The sequence below is a fragment of the Orussus abietinus genome, unplaced genomic scaffold (assembly GCF_000612105.2).
Source record: "Orussus abietinus isolate OABI.00-Male unplaced genomic scaffold, Oabi_2.0 scaffold278, whole genome shotgun sequence".
In the NCBI taxonomy this organism is placed as follows: Eukaryota; Metazoa; Arthropoda; class Insecta; order Hymenoptera; family Orussidae; genus Orussus; species Orussus abietinus.
The window spans coordinates 32,868-49,835 of record NW_019394425.1 but is presented as its reverse complement, the minus strand read 5'-3'; the positions used below and the strand labels follow the sequence as shown (position 1 = coordinate 49,835).

The 16,968-nt window shown below is 47.6% G+C and overlaps 1 protein-coding gene across 1 annotated transcript; it reads right to left on the bottom strand.

Moving 5' to 3' along the window:
• Positions 1 to 13,356: 13,356 nt before the first annotated feature.
• On the bottom strand, positions 13,357 to 15,558 carry LOC105702568 (fork head domain transcription factor slp1). Its single transcript, XM_012430222.2, has one exon. The coding sequence runs from the start codon at positions 15,289 to 15,291 to the stop codon at positions 14,062 to 14,064; it is 1,230 nt and encodes a 409-aa protein (XP_012285645.1). The 5' UTR covers positions 15,292 to 15,558; the 3' UTR covers positions 13,357 to 14,061.
• Between the last annotated feature and the right edge of the window lie 1,410 nt (positions 15,559 to 16,968).

Below are 16,968 nucleotides of genomic sequence, written 5' to 3'. Positions count from 1 at the left end.
TGCCGACACTTTTGCGCTCCGCCGAGCGATTCGGATAAGGCTTATCACGAGAGAGAGAAAGCGGCCCGAATCCGCCACCTCCTGAGCAGTGGAACGAGAGAGGGGAGATAGTCCTGAATAATAGTTTCTCATATAAAATAATAAATGTATAGCTTGTCAAAATGTTATCCAGATTCCTGGGTTAAGGAAAATTTTCGAATAAGATAAACTGACGAGCGAGGGGGAGGGAAAAACTGGGCCGTTTCAAGGGGCAGGAGGGATTCCGCGTCTCGGGCTGCGACTTTGAGCACGAGTCGCGCACTCCGAGAGAGGCAAATTAATATATCCGCTTTTTAATCCCAATGTAGAGGTTAACTCAAGTCGAGGGAGACGAGAAAGCCAGATAACGCGAGGCCACGCGACAGGAAGACTCTCTTGAGTCGCGACCCCGTAAAAAACGCCCCAGTTGGCATAATCACGCGAGCAGCGATTAGCCAATCAAGGGGTCTTGGTAAACCACGTGGTCCAGCGACACTCTAATGCATTCACGTCGTCAACGGCCCTCAAGGATATCGTCCTCTCGGCGGTTCCTCTGCAACCTCTTTGATTAAGGTATTCTCCAAAAATCTACTTCGGGTCAAACGGAAGAAACCGTGAATTCTTTTCGAATCGGGAACGAAGAGGAATCTTTATAGCTCGATTAATACGATCCTTGGGATGGACCGTGTCCTTGGGCAGGAGTTAATCGAGCCCGGTTGGAGTAATGAAGATCCTTTCGGGGGGAGGGACCCAAGGGAGCATAAAGGAACGCGGGGCACGCACGCACGCTCACACGTCCCGGCAAAACATTATAATCTAGCCATGGGGTTTACTTTATGGCGTGTAATCTCCGTGTCGAGGTGCGAAAGGCTTGTAACTCTTTTGTTGACTCGGTGGGGTGTCCGCGCTCCCAAAGCAGCCGCTTAACTAATTCCTACGTGGATATATGGCCGACAAGACTGGCTCGAGAAGAGCGGCCATCCTTTAGGCCGACCTGCACAAAGAGCGCTTTCTCCGTGAAAGACTGCGCGTCTACGAAATTCACCTACGAGACGCATCTAAACAATTCATCTACAAAATTGGTCATCCACAAAATCCATCTACAGAATTCGTCGTCCACGAGATTCACCTACAAAACGCATCTAAACAATTCATCTACAAAATTCGTCATCCTCAAAATTCATCTACAAAACGCAACTAAAAAATTCGTCGTATACGAAATTCATATACAAAATTCACCCACAAAATCGAGCAGCGACCGTCCAGCTCGTGAGTTTCCTCCGAGTCCGTCAGTTTCAATGCGTTAACGAGCCAATTTGTCTGCGAACGCGTGTGTGAGGTACACACGTAATTCGCGGCGGTGTTATCGTTATCCGCGATGCGTGTGCGCCGTCCTGCGTTTCCTGCGAGCCCGCGAGTGGGCGCCCCTCGTCATTTCTGCGTACAAACAAAGCTGGGCCGTCTCTTCTCGTCATCGCCGTTCCATGCTACAACGAATTTCTTCCCCATGCTCGAAATCCCCGCGCCATTATTTCCCACGTAACAAAATTCCATTCGCCACCACCCCTGGCGGTGGGCGAAATTCCCGGAGACTTCGATGCGCGGGACCTGCACAGAAAAGACGCCCTCATATACACTGCATGCAATTTCTCGCGTTCTACCCTGTTAAAATAGGATTCATAAAATGTATACACATTTAGTACGTAAGGATGTAGTAAAATAGTAAATTCGATACCTTAATAAAGAATCAACATACCTTGATTATAAAATTCTCAATAAATTTAAAACGTCATAACATCAGGTTGTAATTTTGTGAGGTTCTCTATCCAAAATTCTAAATTTCATGTCCGGAAGTCATTTACTACGTATTGTTTATCATTTTGTTTAGGTGAGCTTTTAATTCTACGATTGTTTACGTCAGTTCATTTTTTAAACAAATTTCACCGAGAGAATCCGCTATGCATCTTTTGCTGTCCTTTCTTCATTGTAACTCCCCAAAATATTCATGTCTGGCCTTCATATATATATGAAAATACTCGGGACGACGGCCTCTGCAATATATAAAATTTATACGAATCGCCCTTTATGCATAATTACCATACATTTGATTTACAAACGTCTTCTAAGATTAGTATACCCTGAATAAAACTTCTAATAGAAGTGTCACCAAATTCTGATATTTCTCGTCAACGGTGCAGACGCCCTCGCGCGCTAATTCAGGGGATAGAGACCGAAATAGTTTGTCTTCGTCTTTCGTCGACCCCGAAGAGCGCAGGGGCCACGCGTCCCATCGGTCTCGGACGCGGCAATGGCCGAAGTAATGCCCGGAGTAATGCACCGACCCGAAGCGTAAAGTCACCCTTCGGGGAAGCGGGTACCGTGACTAATCGATGAATACGCAGCCGGTCTCGTCGGATCGACCAAATCCACGGTTCGAGCCGAGCTCGTGTGCGTGCACTCCATAAGTATATCTGGTGCCCGCGAGGACCAGGACCTCGCTAAACTGTTTACAGGTCACGTGACAAAGGGGTCCTGGACGCGCATCGAGGACGAAAGTCGAGGGAGAATAATGAAGAGCTCGACATGCGAATGGCGCTAGGTGCGCCGGACTGTAAGAGGTTAGGGTTTCCCATGACGACTTTAATTTCGCCCATTGTACGCCGGACCTCTTGACCGTTTGCTTTCAGACCTTATCTCCCGCCCCTCCTGGTGGAGGACCGTCGGAAATTGGAATTGGCGTCCATTTGATTTGCCTTATCGGAAGATGCAGAAGAGACCGGACGCGATGGCCTGCCAGTGATCCTGGAAAGGGAATGGGCCTAAGGGATTTATTTTTTACAGATTAAATTGTATATCTGTGCATTAAGGCGTTATGAAAGTGTCATATATATTTATAAAACTTTTCTCCAAACTGGATGCAGGAAATAATTTCAAGCTTACACGTGATTATAGAGGCCCTAAGAAAGAACGCGATGCTCGTGAAATTTCATTTGTCACTGAAAAATGCTTTTTTTCATCCCAGACTAGAACCAAGGACACCATTTTTTCTTGAAAAATGAAATTTCACGAGCATTGCGTTCTTCCTTATTGTTTGCATAATCACGTGCTGAACTTTCAGATGATTCGGTGTACTCGGTTTGAAAAAGAGTTATATATATGTATTTTTTTTTATGTTTTGGTATACATAGAGTGACACTTTCGTAACACGTTAAGAAGGGGATATCGATGGGTGTACATCGCTACATGGGTAAAGGGATTGGAACACGCGTCGGGACAAAGTGGAGGAAACGAGGACGAAGAGGTTGCCGGACGTCGAGACGCTTGGGAACCGATCGAGAGACCGATTGACGGAATTGGGTTTTAATCGGTCGACCGGGCGGAAAAAGCGGACTTCCGCGGGTCTTTCTCCGTTTTTTGCGGCGCGGCCGCCGCTTCCAATTTAACCGGTCAATTCGTGGAGAAAAATGGTGGCATCCGGCGCGCGCCTTGAGGTCAACTGGGCGACCTCGTATCCTGGGTCTTGGTTGGACCTTTCCTTCATTGGTCACTGTCCATGGGTCAACCTCGGTTGACTCCTTGACTCGCAGTCAAGACCAGCTGCCCCCTAGACTACTTCGGAATTACGCGCTACTCTACTACGCACCGAGTCCATTCATCGTTTCCTTCATTCATGTCTTCCGACGTCTTGAAGTTCTGGTGTCGTTAGGTGAAAAAAAAAAAAAATAGAAAAAAATATTCCCCACAACGGAGTAAGCTTGGAAAATGGATACCACTGGAGGTACCTCAACTGCTCGAGAAGATACACCCTGTCGAGGGGAAATCCGAAGACCTCGAGTGGATAAAAAAAAAGAAATTAAATAAAAATTTGCCTCTCGCGGGACACACGACCGAAGTAATACTTCAACAATTCACTTGCATTACGTAAAGACGAAGCTTCTATTCCCAAATTGAAAGGTCCAGCTTTACAAATTACCGAGTTTGTTTCCTTTTCACTTTCGCTTGTGATATTTATCCATTGTATATGTATATACACACTTATATATTCACCGATATATACGTGAAAGTCGACACAAAATACCACTCAGACTCACTAATGTACACACTCGTCCGGGTATGGAAGGAGGCAAACACGGTCTCCCGAGTTAGTATGGATAGCGTCGCTCCGTCGCCATGACAACGCACGTCGACCCGCCATATACTATATGCACACGTACGAGATACACGACGTACAGGCTTGGTATACGGGAAAGAGAGAGAGGATACTTTCCAATGCGTAACGCTTTTTTGTTACATCTCATCTTTCCCAGCATTTTACTCCCCGATAGTCGAGGCTCGGCGCAACATAAGATTTGCTTGAAAAATGAAAAAACAAAAATTTCAATTGAAGGAAGTGCATCCTCGAGTGCAACAAACGCACGCAACGTCCCATAGCCTTGCCAAGGCTATGACCCAGATGCCGAGGAATTGGGTGGACCGCGGAAGTGGAATTAGATGGGCCCTCGTTTCGGCTTCTTTGATGCGTTTTAAAAGGATTGATGTCAACAGGGAGAAACTGAATCATCAGCCGACAGGAAACGTTTAAACGCCGTGAATAATCACGCGATGCAGGAATTATTCTTCGCGCCCGGAACGATCTTTGTTTCCCCTTGGTTCCATTTAACCGAGCTTCTAAAAATTGAGCAAACGATCTCTTCGCGCGATCGTTTGCAAGTGGTCGGGATTCCAGGAGAATCACGGAGGAGCCGGAGGTGTGACGAACCGAAAGTGACGACAAACGCGATTCTCAGAGCGCAGGTTCAATTGGAGCAATTCCCGCCTTGAGTCACGACCCGGTCCGATCGGTTCCTCGGTCGACAGGAGACGAAGAGATGTCGTTTGCTCTCTGGAAACCCGAGAAATGCGAAAGGGATTCCTCTAATTGGCACTCGCGATAGATGGGCACGTAGAGGTCCGGTCACCCCCGAAGTCCGACCTCGACCTCGTCCTGGAGCCAGCAGCTGCACGGTCCTGCAACAATATTGTTCCAAGCGATTGATAACGGGAGCGAACGAAGAACCGCGATAATTGCCGCTTATTTTTAGTCCTCCATTCTTAAGGTGATCCGAAAGCGTCATTCTATATATACATAACAGAACATGAAAATATTGATAAAACTTTTCTCCAAACTAGGTGCACCGAATTATCTGAAATTCTAACACGTGATTTTGGAGGCCCTAAGGAAGAACGCGGTTTTCGTGAAATTTCATTTTTAAAAAAATAAATGTCCTTTCTTGGTTCTTGTCCGAGATATGTACATATTTTCTTTTTGTTCGATAAATGAAATTTCACGAGCTTCGCGTTATTTCTTAGGGCCTTCATGATCACGTGCTGAAGTTTCAAATTATTTAGTGCATCCAGTTCGGAGAAAAGTTACAGAAACAATGATAGACCCTTCGGATGTCACTTTCGTATCGCCTTAATATCTAGATTTAAGGCGAGCATTGGGCAAACGGTACCGGTACCAGAGACGAAAAGGGAATCGGGACGTCGCAGCAGCCCGAGTACCGGGATCCCGGCGGAGGGATTCGGCAGGATGACACGTGGCACGAGACACGCGTCATCCTTCCATCCATCACGGCCCGAGCCCGAAGGCGATTTCGAATTGCGGCTGTCTGCGATGACGAAAGGGCGCGTTTCCTGCTTAGCGGTCGCAGTCGCCTCCAGTGCTCCAGACGGCCGAAAGGAGAGGAGAGGAGGAGGAGAGAATTGGCCCGATAAGGCGCATCGTCCTCCTCCCTCTTATCTTCGGCCACCCCCGGAGGAGTGTGCGCGTGCTGGGCCGCTGGGAGGACGCAGAGGAGAGGAGAGCAAAACCGAGGCTGAGTGACCGATTGACACTCGGCTGACGTCCCTTCCGGCGTGTCTCGTGTTACATCGAGCCCATTAACCGCCGGCATTAAAGTTGCGGAATGGGCGCGTGCCACCTTTCTTTTCTACCTTTCCAATAACACCCGAACCTCTCTCGGTTCTTCCCATCCTCTCGTAAATTTGAATAAAATCGATAAAAATATCACTCGATTCTTTTTTACTCTCGTAAATTCGAATAAATTCGACAGACATATCACTCAATTCTTTTTACTCTCGTAAATTTGAATAAATTCGATAGAAATATCACTCGATTCTTTTTACTCCCGCAAATTCGAATAAATTCAATAGAAACATCACTCGATTCTTTTTACTCCTGTAAATTCGAATAAATTCGATAGAAATATCATTCGATTCTTTTTTACTCCCGTAAATTCCAATAAATCGATCGAAATATCACTCGATTCTTTTTACTCTTGTAAATTCGAATAAATTCGATAGAAATATCACTCGATTCTTTTTTACTCCCGTAAATTCCAATAAATCGATCGAAATATCACTCGATTCCTTTTACTCTCGTAAATTTGAATAAATTCGATAGAAATGTCACTCGATTCTTCCCACCCTCTTAAATTCGAATAAATTCGATCGAAATATCACTCGGTTCTTCCCACCCTCGTAAATTCGAATAAATTCGCTAGAAATATGACTCGATTCTTTATACTCTCGAAAATTCGAATAAATTCGATAGAAATATCACTCGATTCTTTTTTACTCTGGAAAATTCGAAAAAATTCGATAGAAATATCACTCGATTCTTCCCACCCTCGTAAATTCAAATAAATCGATCGAAATACTACTCGATTCTTCCCACCCTTGTAAATTCGAATGAATCCGATTCCTCCCACCGTCGTAAATTCCAAAATCATTTTCGCCGCATCGAGGATATCTCTTTAACGAGAAAAAAACTCCACGGTCGGGAATAATTCATCTCACCTTTCTAGGAAATTTCTAGTAATTTATTTCGCTCAGGGCAGAAGTGCCTCTGAGTTGTCCCCCCATCGGCCTCAAATATTCAATATTATTTAGTACCAGGATAAGCAGTTGTTTTCTACCGACCGCGTTAAATAATCGGGGGAAATTTCTCGCGACCTTTGGGGTCCGATTCGCAATTACGCGAGCCGGGTGGATAATGGCGGCATTGTTTCGCATCTGTGGTGCAGGGCCGCCACTTGGCGGACGCACTCATCGAATCGCTCCTCCGGGGCCCCTCTTCTTCGTGCTCGGTTTGGAATCTTTGTTCGATTCGCCGTGCTTGTTTTAAAGGGCCATAAGTGCCGTTCAAATGGGCAACGGGTTTACACGATGGGAGAACAAGATTTTGCGGGAGGGTCCCTTCGATCCGCGAGGGCTCCATTAAATCACGCGCTGATACGTCCGCGATTTGTTTGATTAACAATTAAACTCTCTTAGAGTACTCGCTCGAGCGAGTCCGAGAAAATGGCGACCGAAAAGTGGAGGGGTCGAAATTCTCGGTACCACGCATTGCAAGCTAATATCTCTCAATATATGATATTTACCCCGGCGGGCAAAAAGCTAAAAAAGAAATGGCGCGACACCTAAGTCGAGGGTGACAAATCTTAATAAAAATAACTAAGTAGTACACTATGTTATTATCGCTACTTACTATACACGCTTTACACAAAGTATTACTCTACCTGCGAAACTACTTCTCAGTCTGAGGTATTTCCCGTATAAAATTACGTAAAACATTTGTAATTTCGAGTGGTAAAACATTTTTTATGATATTACAGAGACAATGTAATTTGGCTGCATTGTATCGCGACGACCAAAGTAAGCAATAATCGAGGGTGTAAATTTACGTGGGCATTTTTGTCAGTGTAGACGGCAATTAAAAAAAAAATGAACAAATGGAAACAAGACGGAATCGTGGATATATGATTTTGTAAATTTTTGTGGGCATTTTTATCAGTGCAGGCGGAAATTGAAAAAAAAAATGAACGAATGAAAACAAAACGTAATCGTGGATATATCTCCGAGACGGGTCTGGTACAGAGGAGCTTCTTAACGCATCCCCGATAAAGGATAAGTCGAGGACCACCAACGGCAGACTCGGAAACTCAAGGAGCGACTTCCTGCGGAGAGACGAAAGGTCCTCTGGATACGAAGAGGAAGATCCCGGACCGGCAGAAATCTCAGGTGTCGATCCTCGAAGAGGAGCTCACCTCTCGGTTCTCTCGTGCGCGAGATCCGCGGCGCAGGAATTCTCAAGAAACAATTACGCGTCGTCTAACGAGGCTAATTGAACCCATTCAAGATCATGGCGCGCTTGGAGTAGTTAGTGGCCACCGACGAGTCACCAACACCACCTTCGGCCCTCGTCCTCAGCTCTTAGGAAGGCCTCGAATGGAATACACGCGAGAGCCCGGGGAGGTTGCGTCGCGCTGATACATTTCCGGCCACCACCATTCCTTCCTCCATTCACGGCGACACTCATTCATTCGTTCATTCGTCCATTCGCCCGTTCGCTCGTTCGTTTAACACTTTTGTGTGACGCGGAGATACGGGTCTTCTGTCGCCGATGGAAGCTGGGAACCTCTTAACCGTTTAGTGTCGCGTCGATGGGATAACGCGTCCTTCCTGTCTTTCCACCCCCTTAAGGTGAAGTAAAACCCCCCTCAAATCGGTCGATTCGAATAAAACACTTTTTCTTAAGATTATTGGACTAAACTTTCCGAAACATTGACACATGACTCGTGACCATCAAAGAATTGTCCTGACACATTCAAAATTTAATAACGCGTCTTTCCTGTCTGTCCACCCCCTTAAGGTGAAGTAAAACACTCTTTTTAAGGGTATTGGACCAAACTGTTCAAAACGTTGACACATGACTCGTGACCGTCAAAGAATGTCCTGACACATTCAAAATTTAATAATGCATCCTTCCTGTCTTTCTACCCCCTTAAGGTGAAGTGAAACCCCCCTCAAAACAGTCGATTCGAATAAAACACTTTTTTTAAGGGTATTGGACCAAACTGTCCGAAACGTTGACACATGACACGTGACCGTCAAAAAATTGTCCTGACACATTCAAGATTTGGATTTTGAACAAATTATTTAGATCAATCTTCTTTGCCAACGTCGATCAAGTTCCTCGACGTGTTTCACTTCACCTTAAGACGTCTGGTCCGCGATGTCGTTTCTCTGCATCGAAGAGTCAAATCGGTCCTGCCATTTTTTTTTTTCCGGCAATTTCATAAGGAAGATCGCTCTTCTGGAGGCGCGAGGGGCCTCCTCGTGGCGGTCTCTGGGAGGCTAAATCGGATACGAGGAAATTGCCGCATGCGGCGCAGGTAACGGTTAAGCGTTGTCGAGAGGACAGCATAATCATTGACGTAGGTGTTCATAGGTCGGATGAACCCCGCAAACCAGTTCGTTCCAGACGAGGTCTGAATTCGCTGCGAGAGGCGGAGGAATTGTCACCGCTCTTAACTCGAATTAGCGAGCCGTCATCGGGACGAGAATACGTAGGTACGAACTTACGTCATCCGAGTCGTCTCTTGCCATCTCGTGTTCTCGAATGCCAACCCTGTCAAAATCGTCGCCAATCGAAGTGGTCCAGTTTACCGGCGAGGACGAGGTCGCGTCGTTTGGACGCCTTCGCGCTAACACTATTTATACTTTACGGGTTACAACTAAATTAATCAAAAGGTCGATCGAACGAAATTAAATGAAATTTTGAACTAAACTCAAGTTTCGTCGAGGACGAGGTCGAGTCTTTTGGGTTGTCAAAAACGACCTTCTTTTGACGCCTTCGCGCTAACACTATTTATACTTTACGGGTTACGACTAAATTAATCAAAGGGTCGATCGAAGGAAATTAAATGAAATTTTGAACTAAACTCAAGTTTTGTGTGAAATAAAAAGTAGTTAAAGTTAAACCCATCACTTTATCGAAAAATTGGGACAATTATCGATAAAATTTCCTACACTGCAGCCGAATCTCGTGCACGAAATTCGTTTTACAAAATCATGTCCACCCGATGTTAATTTACCATCTTGGGATGCAATTCCAGCCAAATGAATTTTCCCGAAGCTTAGAAATACCGTCGAGGAGAAACGTCTCGATCGAAATTAATTTCATCTAGGAAGTGATTTAATTGCTCAGGGTAATTAAATCGCAAACATAAAAAGTCGCTACTTAAGGAAAGTAATGGACGGTTAAAAAGGCAAGAAATTCGTATTGCAAAATCATGTCCACTCGATGCTAATTTACCATCTTGGGATGCAATTCCAGCCAAATGAATTTTCCCAAAACTTAGAAATACCATCGAGGAGAAACATCTCGATCGCAAGTAATTAATTTCACCTAGGAAGTGATTTAATCGCTCAGGGTAATTAAATCGCAAACATAAAAAGTCGATACTTAAGGAAAGTAATGGACGGTTAAAAAGGGTAAGAAACTGAGTTATAAGGAGCTTCACCGAGGGAATACTGAAAACCTCGCGAGGCTCCTTTACGAAGTGCGGTGAGCAACGATCATGGGCCCTATGTGTCTCTATTAACCACAGGGCGACCACCATTACGGAACACGGTTCCCCATAGGGCGAAAATCCGTCCCCTCCCCCGTGGAAGTCCCCTGAAAGGGAGCATTTGAATCGAAACCAGTCACCAGGGTGCCGGGGCGCAGCACCCCAAGTGAAAATAATGTAACACACCATAGCCGAGGTCCATTGACGTGCCGCCTCCCTACATATGCGAGGAGGTACACAAATATGAAAACGTTCACCCATACGAAGTCACGGAGGCCCTGTAAGCGCGCGTATGGGTTCCCGTTGTCGCATTGGCTGGTGTGCCCCCGTAAACAGGCAACGTTCAAGATGGCGATGTCAAAATAACCGTAGCCGCTTTGCTCTGGACCGCTATCGATTTTTGTCACCGGGATGAACAAGTCAGCCGTGTTTTCTTTGTGGAGTCCCACCGTAGACGCGTCCACCTCTTCGGCAAAATGGCGGACTCGAAGGAAGACTCGACGGAAGACTCCACGCGCGTGGCGTCGTCATTTCCCTCGAAACTCGGCAAATTAAGAGTTGAAAATCACCGTAGATTGTCCAGACAATATAGAGAAACATGTTTCACGAAGTTTTCTGATGAACCCCGACATAACTTTAGTTTCTTTTGTTTTCGAGGTACGTCGAAGCGTCGCGGAGGACCTCGGGCGCAAGATGGCCGCGTCGAAGGTCGACAAAGGAAAGCCTGGAGACCGGCTATGGGAAATTCCGGAGCAGAGGCTGCTTTTCTAAATCGTCCCTAAACAACCGTCCTTATCGAACGTAATCGTAGGACATGTAGAGTTCGGTCGGCGTCTTGGACGCACACGCGAGCTCAATGGAGAACGCATTACGCGCCATGGACCACTCGCCACTTGGTACCAATTGCCCAACCAAGTGTTTACCGTCCCCCTCGGGCTACGTGACACTATGCAACTTTCGTCACGAGGACGTACACGGCTCGGTATCATCTTCGAGCAATGCTCCGACGTCGATAGGAGGTCCGTTCGTTTTATGCCTACACTTTTACGAAAAGTGTACACTTTGAGGTTCGTTTTGACGGAAGTGACGCAGACGACGACGAGGGCATCTACACCGAGTGTACTTTTTCTCTACACCATCTACCCTCGATCCCGAGCGAGTGGAAAATGTTATAAAAGTGTAGGCCGTGAATCCGGCGGCAAATTTCAAAATGGAAAAGACAACGTAATGTAAATATAAATAATGATTAATATACTTTTTCTTCATGTACAGAGCGATTTAGCGTTTTAACTTTCTACCGTAATCTTTGAAAGATTGTACATTATTTATTACAAATTATGTATTGACTTGCAATTTATTCATTTACCATTATCATGTATTACTGCATCATATATTATCCCTATCACCGTCATTCGATAGATGTAACGGAGGAAGCATTACATCTTCATTTTCATCATCCGATCCGAATAGCTCCAAAATCGCATACTGTCCCGCTAAAACGGACGTCTTGTACTTTCTTGAGCTTTCTGCCGTTCGGGACGTCGACGAAAGTGTATCTACCCTTCTGCACCTTTGGAGAAAAGTGTTACACCCTCGTTACCCTTGAGGGTAGGAACTGCAGACAACGCGACAAGTCTAGGGACGAAAAACAATATGGCGCGCTCCCGGAAGAGGAACCAAAGCCTGGACGCGAAGTCTCATTTCTCCCGGCCGAGTTAGGTCCTCTTCCAGGTTCCATCGGGATGGAAGTCGATATAATGGTCATCGGGGACCCTGCTGGGACCATTTAGCGAGAAGGTACTCGGGCCGATATGAGGATGCCGAGCACGTATGAGGATGGACGGGCTGGTTGGGTCACAATCCCATCTGCCGATCCGAATCGGCCGGTCTCGAGCCTCTCGGCCCTTCAAACGCTTAAACCTACTCGACGTACGCGAGTGTCCCCCATTATCTTATTTATACCTCATTGTCTCAATGTATCATACCAATATCGCGCCTGTGCCTGCCTGCCCCTCGCCCCTGCCCTCCGCCCCCTCGCAAGCTCTCGCGACGCGACGACGCATCACGGCACGAGTGTTCCTTCGATTAGGGCACAGGCATTAATGCGATTGTTTTGCGACTCGCTCAACGCTTGTTAAAAATATTTCCTGCCGGCCGCGCACCTCCGCCTCGACCAAAAGATCATGCGGAAAAAAAAGGAAAACAGAAATTCGCGCTTGTAACGCGGGACGACATTTCTGGTCATTCCTTCCCTCTTACCGTAGTACATGGAAAAAGGAAAAAAAAAAGAATGGTCAGGAAAACCTGGCTTCTGGTAATCGTTATTACGAATATACGCGTAAAAGGATGGGTCGAAAATTCTGGCGATTTTTTTCTTCTAAACATTTCAGCGGAGCATTTTAAACAAATACTAATATAAATTTGTACGTATCGCTTCGAAGACTCTTTCTATATTTGCCGTCACCTGTTTCAGAGATACCGTATAAAGTTAAACTTCGGTTTACGACGAGAGACTGTCCCAGGAAAGGGCGAGTAAAGTCGAAACGTCGAGTTCAATCGCACCCTAAACCGAAGACCAGCCCTAACTAGAAGGACCTCGCGAAGGTCGAGGACGGTTTATGGTTATCCGGAAAGCCGTAAAGTAATTCCATCGAAGCCGTCCAAGGACCTTTCGGACGTTCAGAGTAAAATTTTATACCGCATGTTTTGACAGTCGGCGGGTTCCGCCATTTACCATTTACAAGGTCGGCCAGTCGTCAAAATCCACCATTGCTTAAATCCACCAACGCGAGCCCAAACAACACCATTAATTCCACCTATCTTCATTACGCAAACGATCCAATTTACCAAAACCCCCGAAAGCTCCTGAAACGATATACAAGTGAAGGAAGGGAAGCAGCAACATCACAAGAAAGAATAGCCAGATTTTTAGAAAAAGGTTTGAACATTTATTTCTACTGACATACACATCCTCGCCGAGGTCGCCAAAGTTCCTTCGATTCATATCGATAACATTGTCGTTAGAGGTCCCGATCGAGTATTTACAAAGGACAAGCAGAATAACGATCGAACCTCGAACCTCGACCCGACGGGGACACCGTAAAGCTCTCATGGTTCATCCCGAGTCTCAAATCTATCTACAAGAATTCACCTAGTCCCGCCGTCAGAGATCACTTACTTAAAATCCTACGCCTATATACACAATATATCATTCCAGAGGCTCAAAAGCCCCCGAATATTTGGTAGAGTCGTCATCGCAGGTTTTACACCCCTTGCGACAGGGTTCCACAGTCGGCTACACCATAACGCATCGTCCTACGTGCTATACATTAATTCATATACATGTTATGTATAGATATATGTATATATTATCGTATCTACTATCTACCTAAGATGAGCGTCCATCGACAGGACCCCAACGGCCCAAGGTTAGGTCCAGACCCTCGTCGAGAGATCGTACCATCGAAGCCATGGCCCAAGTTGGCACGGATGCTCTCAAGTTGGAACCATCGAGAAACCAATTGCAAATCACGAGTTCCTGGGTTGATCGAGCACCAGGCGATACATCCAGTGGTCGCGTCTTAGGATCCAGAGCCGGTACCTAGGAAGATCCAGACCCGGTTATCCAGGACGGAGAGTCGTCGCTTCAGCTGTGTCTCCCGGTGAGGACGGTGATGGGTTTCAGCAGCAGCTGCGGTGGGCTGTGCGGAAGGGGTCTCTGCTGGACGGGATTGCAGATCGACGTTGGGGGAGAGTGTGGAGACATGGGCTCCGGACTGCTCCCCGGGGACGTCGTGCTGGACGGTGGCTGGCTGAGGATGGGCGCCTGGTTCAGGTGGTATCTCGGCTGCTGGTTGAAGAGACCCTGGTGCTGATGCGCCGCCAGGGACCTGAGCGTGGTGTAAAAGTCGTAGGGGTTCCCGGGAGCCGGGATCCCCGGAGCGGTGATTCCCGAAGGATACCCTGGTGGAGCCTGCAGTAGTCTTTCCATGGAGAAGGCTCCATGAGCCGGAGGTGCCACGGACGCCGGTAAAGGCTGAGGCTTGCAGGGTAGACTCGCGGTAGCGGTCCCGGCACCTGGGAGCAGACTGGCCGGGTATCCCGCAGGAGTCGGATAAGGACTCGTAGTCGGGGGATACCCAGCTCGCTGCAGATAAGGGAACGTGTACAACGACGCCGGCCACCCTGGAGGAGGGTACGGAGTCGGATACAGCCCGCCGAGAACCACGCTCCTCTTGAAGGCCGCCAGTCTGGACCTGGAAGCTGCGGTGGTTCTCCTCCTGAGTTTCCCCGTGGTCCCGCCGATGAAGACGTCCTCGGAGCTGGGGTCCAGCATCCAGTAGTTGCCTTTTCCCGGGTCGTCGTAGTGGCGCGGCACCTTCACGAAGCACTTGTTCAATGAGAGGTTGTGCCTGATCGAGTTCTGCCAGCCCTGCTTGTTGTTCTCGTAGTAGGGGAAGTGCCTCATGATGTACTCATAGATCCCGTTCAGGGTGAGCCGCTTCTCGGGGCTCTGCCGAATGGCCATCATGATCAGGGCGTTGTAGCTGTAGGGCGGCTTCTCGGACTTCTTCTTCTCCTCGCTCTGCTGCTCCCTGGAGTCCCTCTGCACCGGGCTGGAGGACGCGTTCCTGGAGCAGTCCAGGGGAGGGGTGTCGGCACCATCTCCGGTTACGTCCAAGTCGCTGGACTCATCACTGTCGTCCCCGTGTCCGCCATCCGGACTCATGGACTGGTTCACCGAGGGAGCTGGGGTACCCGCACAGGCCTCGGGAAGGATGCTGCGGATGCTGAAGTTGCTCTTCAGAGCGGCACGGGGCGGCGGGGGCGAGGCTGTCACTGTGTGCTGCTCGTTGGACCCTTCCATGTTCACCATGCTTCGGGACGGGCCTATGCCACCCTCGAGAACACCTCGACACGCCGGAGTCTGGAGAACGGGACCCACTCGCGATCGCGACCGGTGCTCTAATCTCTTTCCTCTACACCTTGATGACTACCGTTTAACTCACTTCTCGGAAGTCCACACTGGTCTTGATCGATTTTTTTTGCACTCCGATACTTTGTCTCAACCCTGTACGTAGAACCGTTGGCCTTACAACCCTCCTCTCTGTGCGGCCGCTACGGCAGAATCCAGCCGGGTACGATCGTGCCTGATGCAGCGGTCGCGCGTATCTGCGGGCCTCCCCGCCACCCTCCACCTTATATACTCTCGGCTTAGCCCCGCCCCCCGACCTCGGGCGCGCCCGGTCGGCGCCCGGATCTGGGCTCGACCAATCGCGACGCGCCGCCCCCGAGCCGCCGCGGAGTCGCCGTCATCCCCTCTCCCGTGTTTGCCTCCAATGTTTGACAGCAAACAATGCAAACAGAGGAACGCGGGCTGGCCGGACGGTAGTGGGGAGCGCAGCCGCAACAGCAACCTGAACACAAACAAATCCACGCCTCATGGCCGTACCGCGACAACGCCGCACTGCGCTCCTGCACTTGCCTTGCACTTTTTGGAACTCTCTCCTCTAACTGCGGGACTGGCGATGCACTGAAATAAAAAATCGATACTATCGCTGTACGTAGCTCGATAAAATGTCTTTTCAAATCACCATTTGTACCGTTACCCAGGACGCGTTACGGATTCAGTTGATAAATTAATCCGTCGCTTTAAGGTGATACGAAAGAGTCATTCTATATATATATGAAGAAAAAATATTTATAAAAGTTTTCTCCAATCCGAGTGCACCGAATCATTTGAAACTTTACCACGTGATTATGAGGGCCCTAAGAAAGAGCGTAGTGTTCACGAAATTTTACTTCAAAAGATATACATTTATGTGTCCTTGGCTCTAGTCTGCAATAAGTAAAAAAAATTGTTTTATTAAAAATGTAATTTCAAGAGCACGTTCTTCCTTGGGGTCTCTATAATCACGCGCTGACGTTTCCAACGATTCGGTGCATCCAGATTGGAGGACAGTTTTAGAAATATTTTGACGTTTTATATATGTAGAATGACTCGATATATCACGTTAAATCATTAACGATGATTCGATTCTAGGTGCTCTATATTAGTCATCTTGGGATTCGTCACCTAATTTGTTTTCGCTCGGTGTCGCCTTGAGTCGTTGACGCGCGACCGTTGTTGCGCGTTATCTGTAACGCCGTTTATAGTAAGTGGAAAATCCTTTCCGGGTAGTCGTAATCGGGGTGACGTACCTTCCTTGTAAATTGCACTTAGAGTCCCAGCCATCTGAAATCGGTCCAAACCTTGCCACCTTTGTTTCAGGGGCATTGTGCCCTAACTGGATTAACGGCCCTGCAGGAGAAAATGGCCGTCGGATTAGACCCACCTGCGTGCTCGGCAAGGCACCCCCGATAAAACGATATCCCTCGCCTGGAACTCCTTTATACCTTTCGAGGTCCTTTAACAACTGAAATGACATCGACTGATTTGTACATCCGACTCTATCCAATTCGTCGTTGGGGTTAGAAAGGCTTACCTTAGGCCGATACTTTCCTCCGAAGGAAATTTTTCTACTTACGGCTGAGTCCACTTCCTCGACGGACT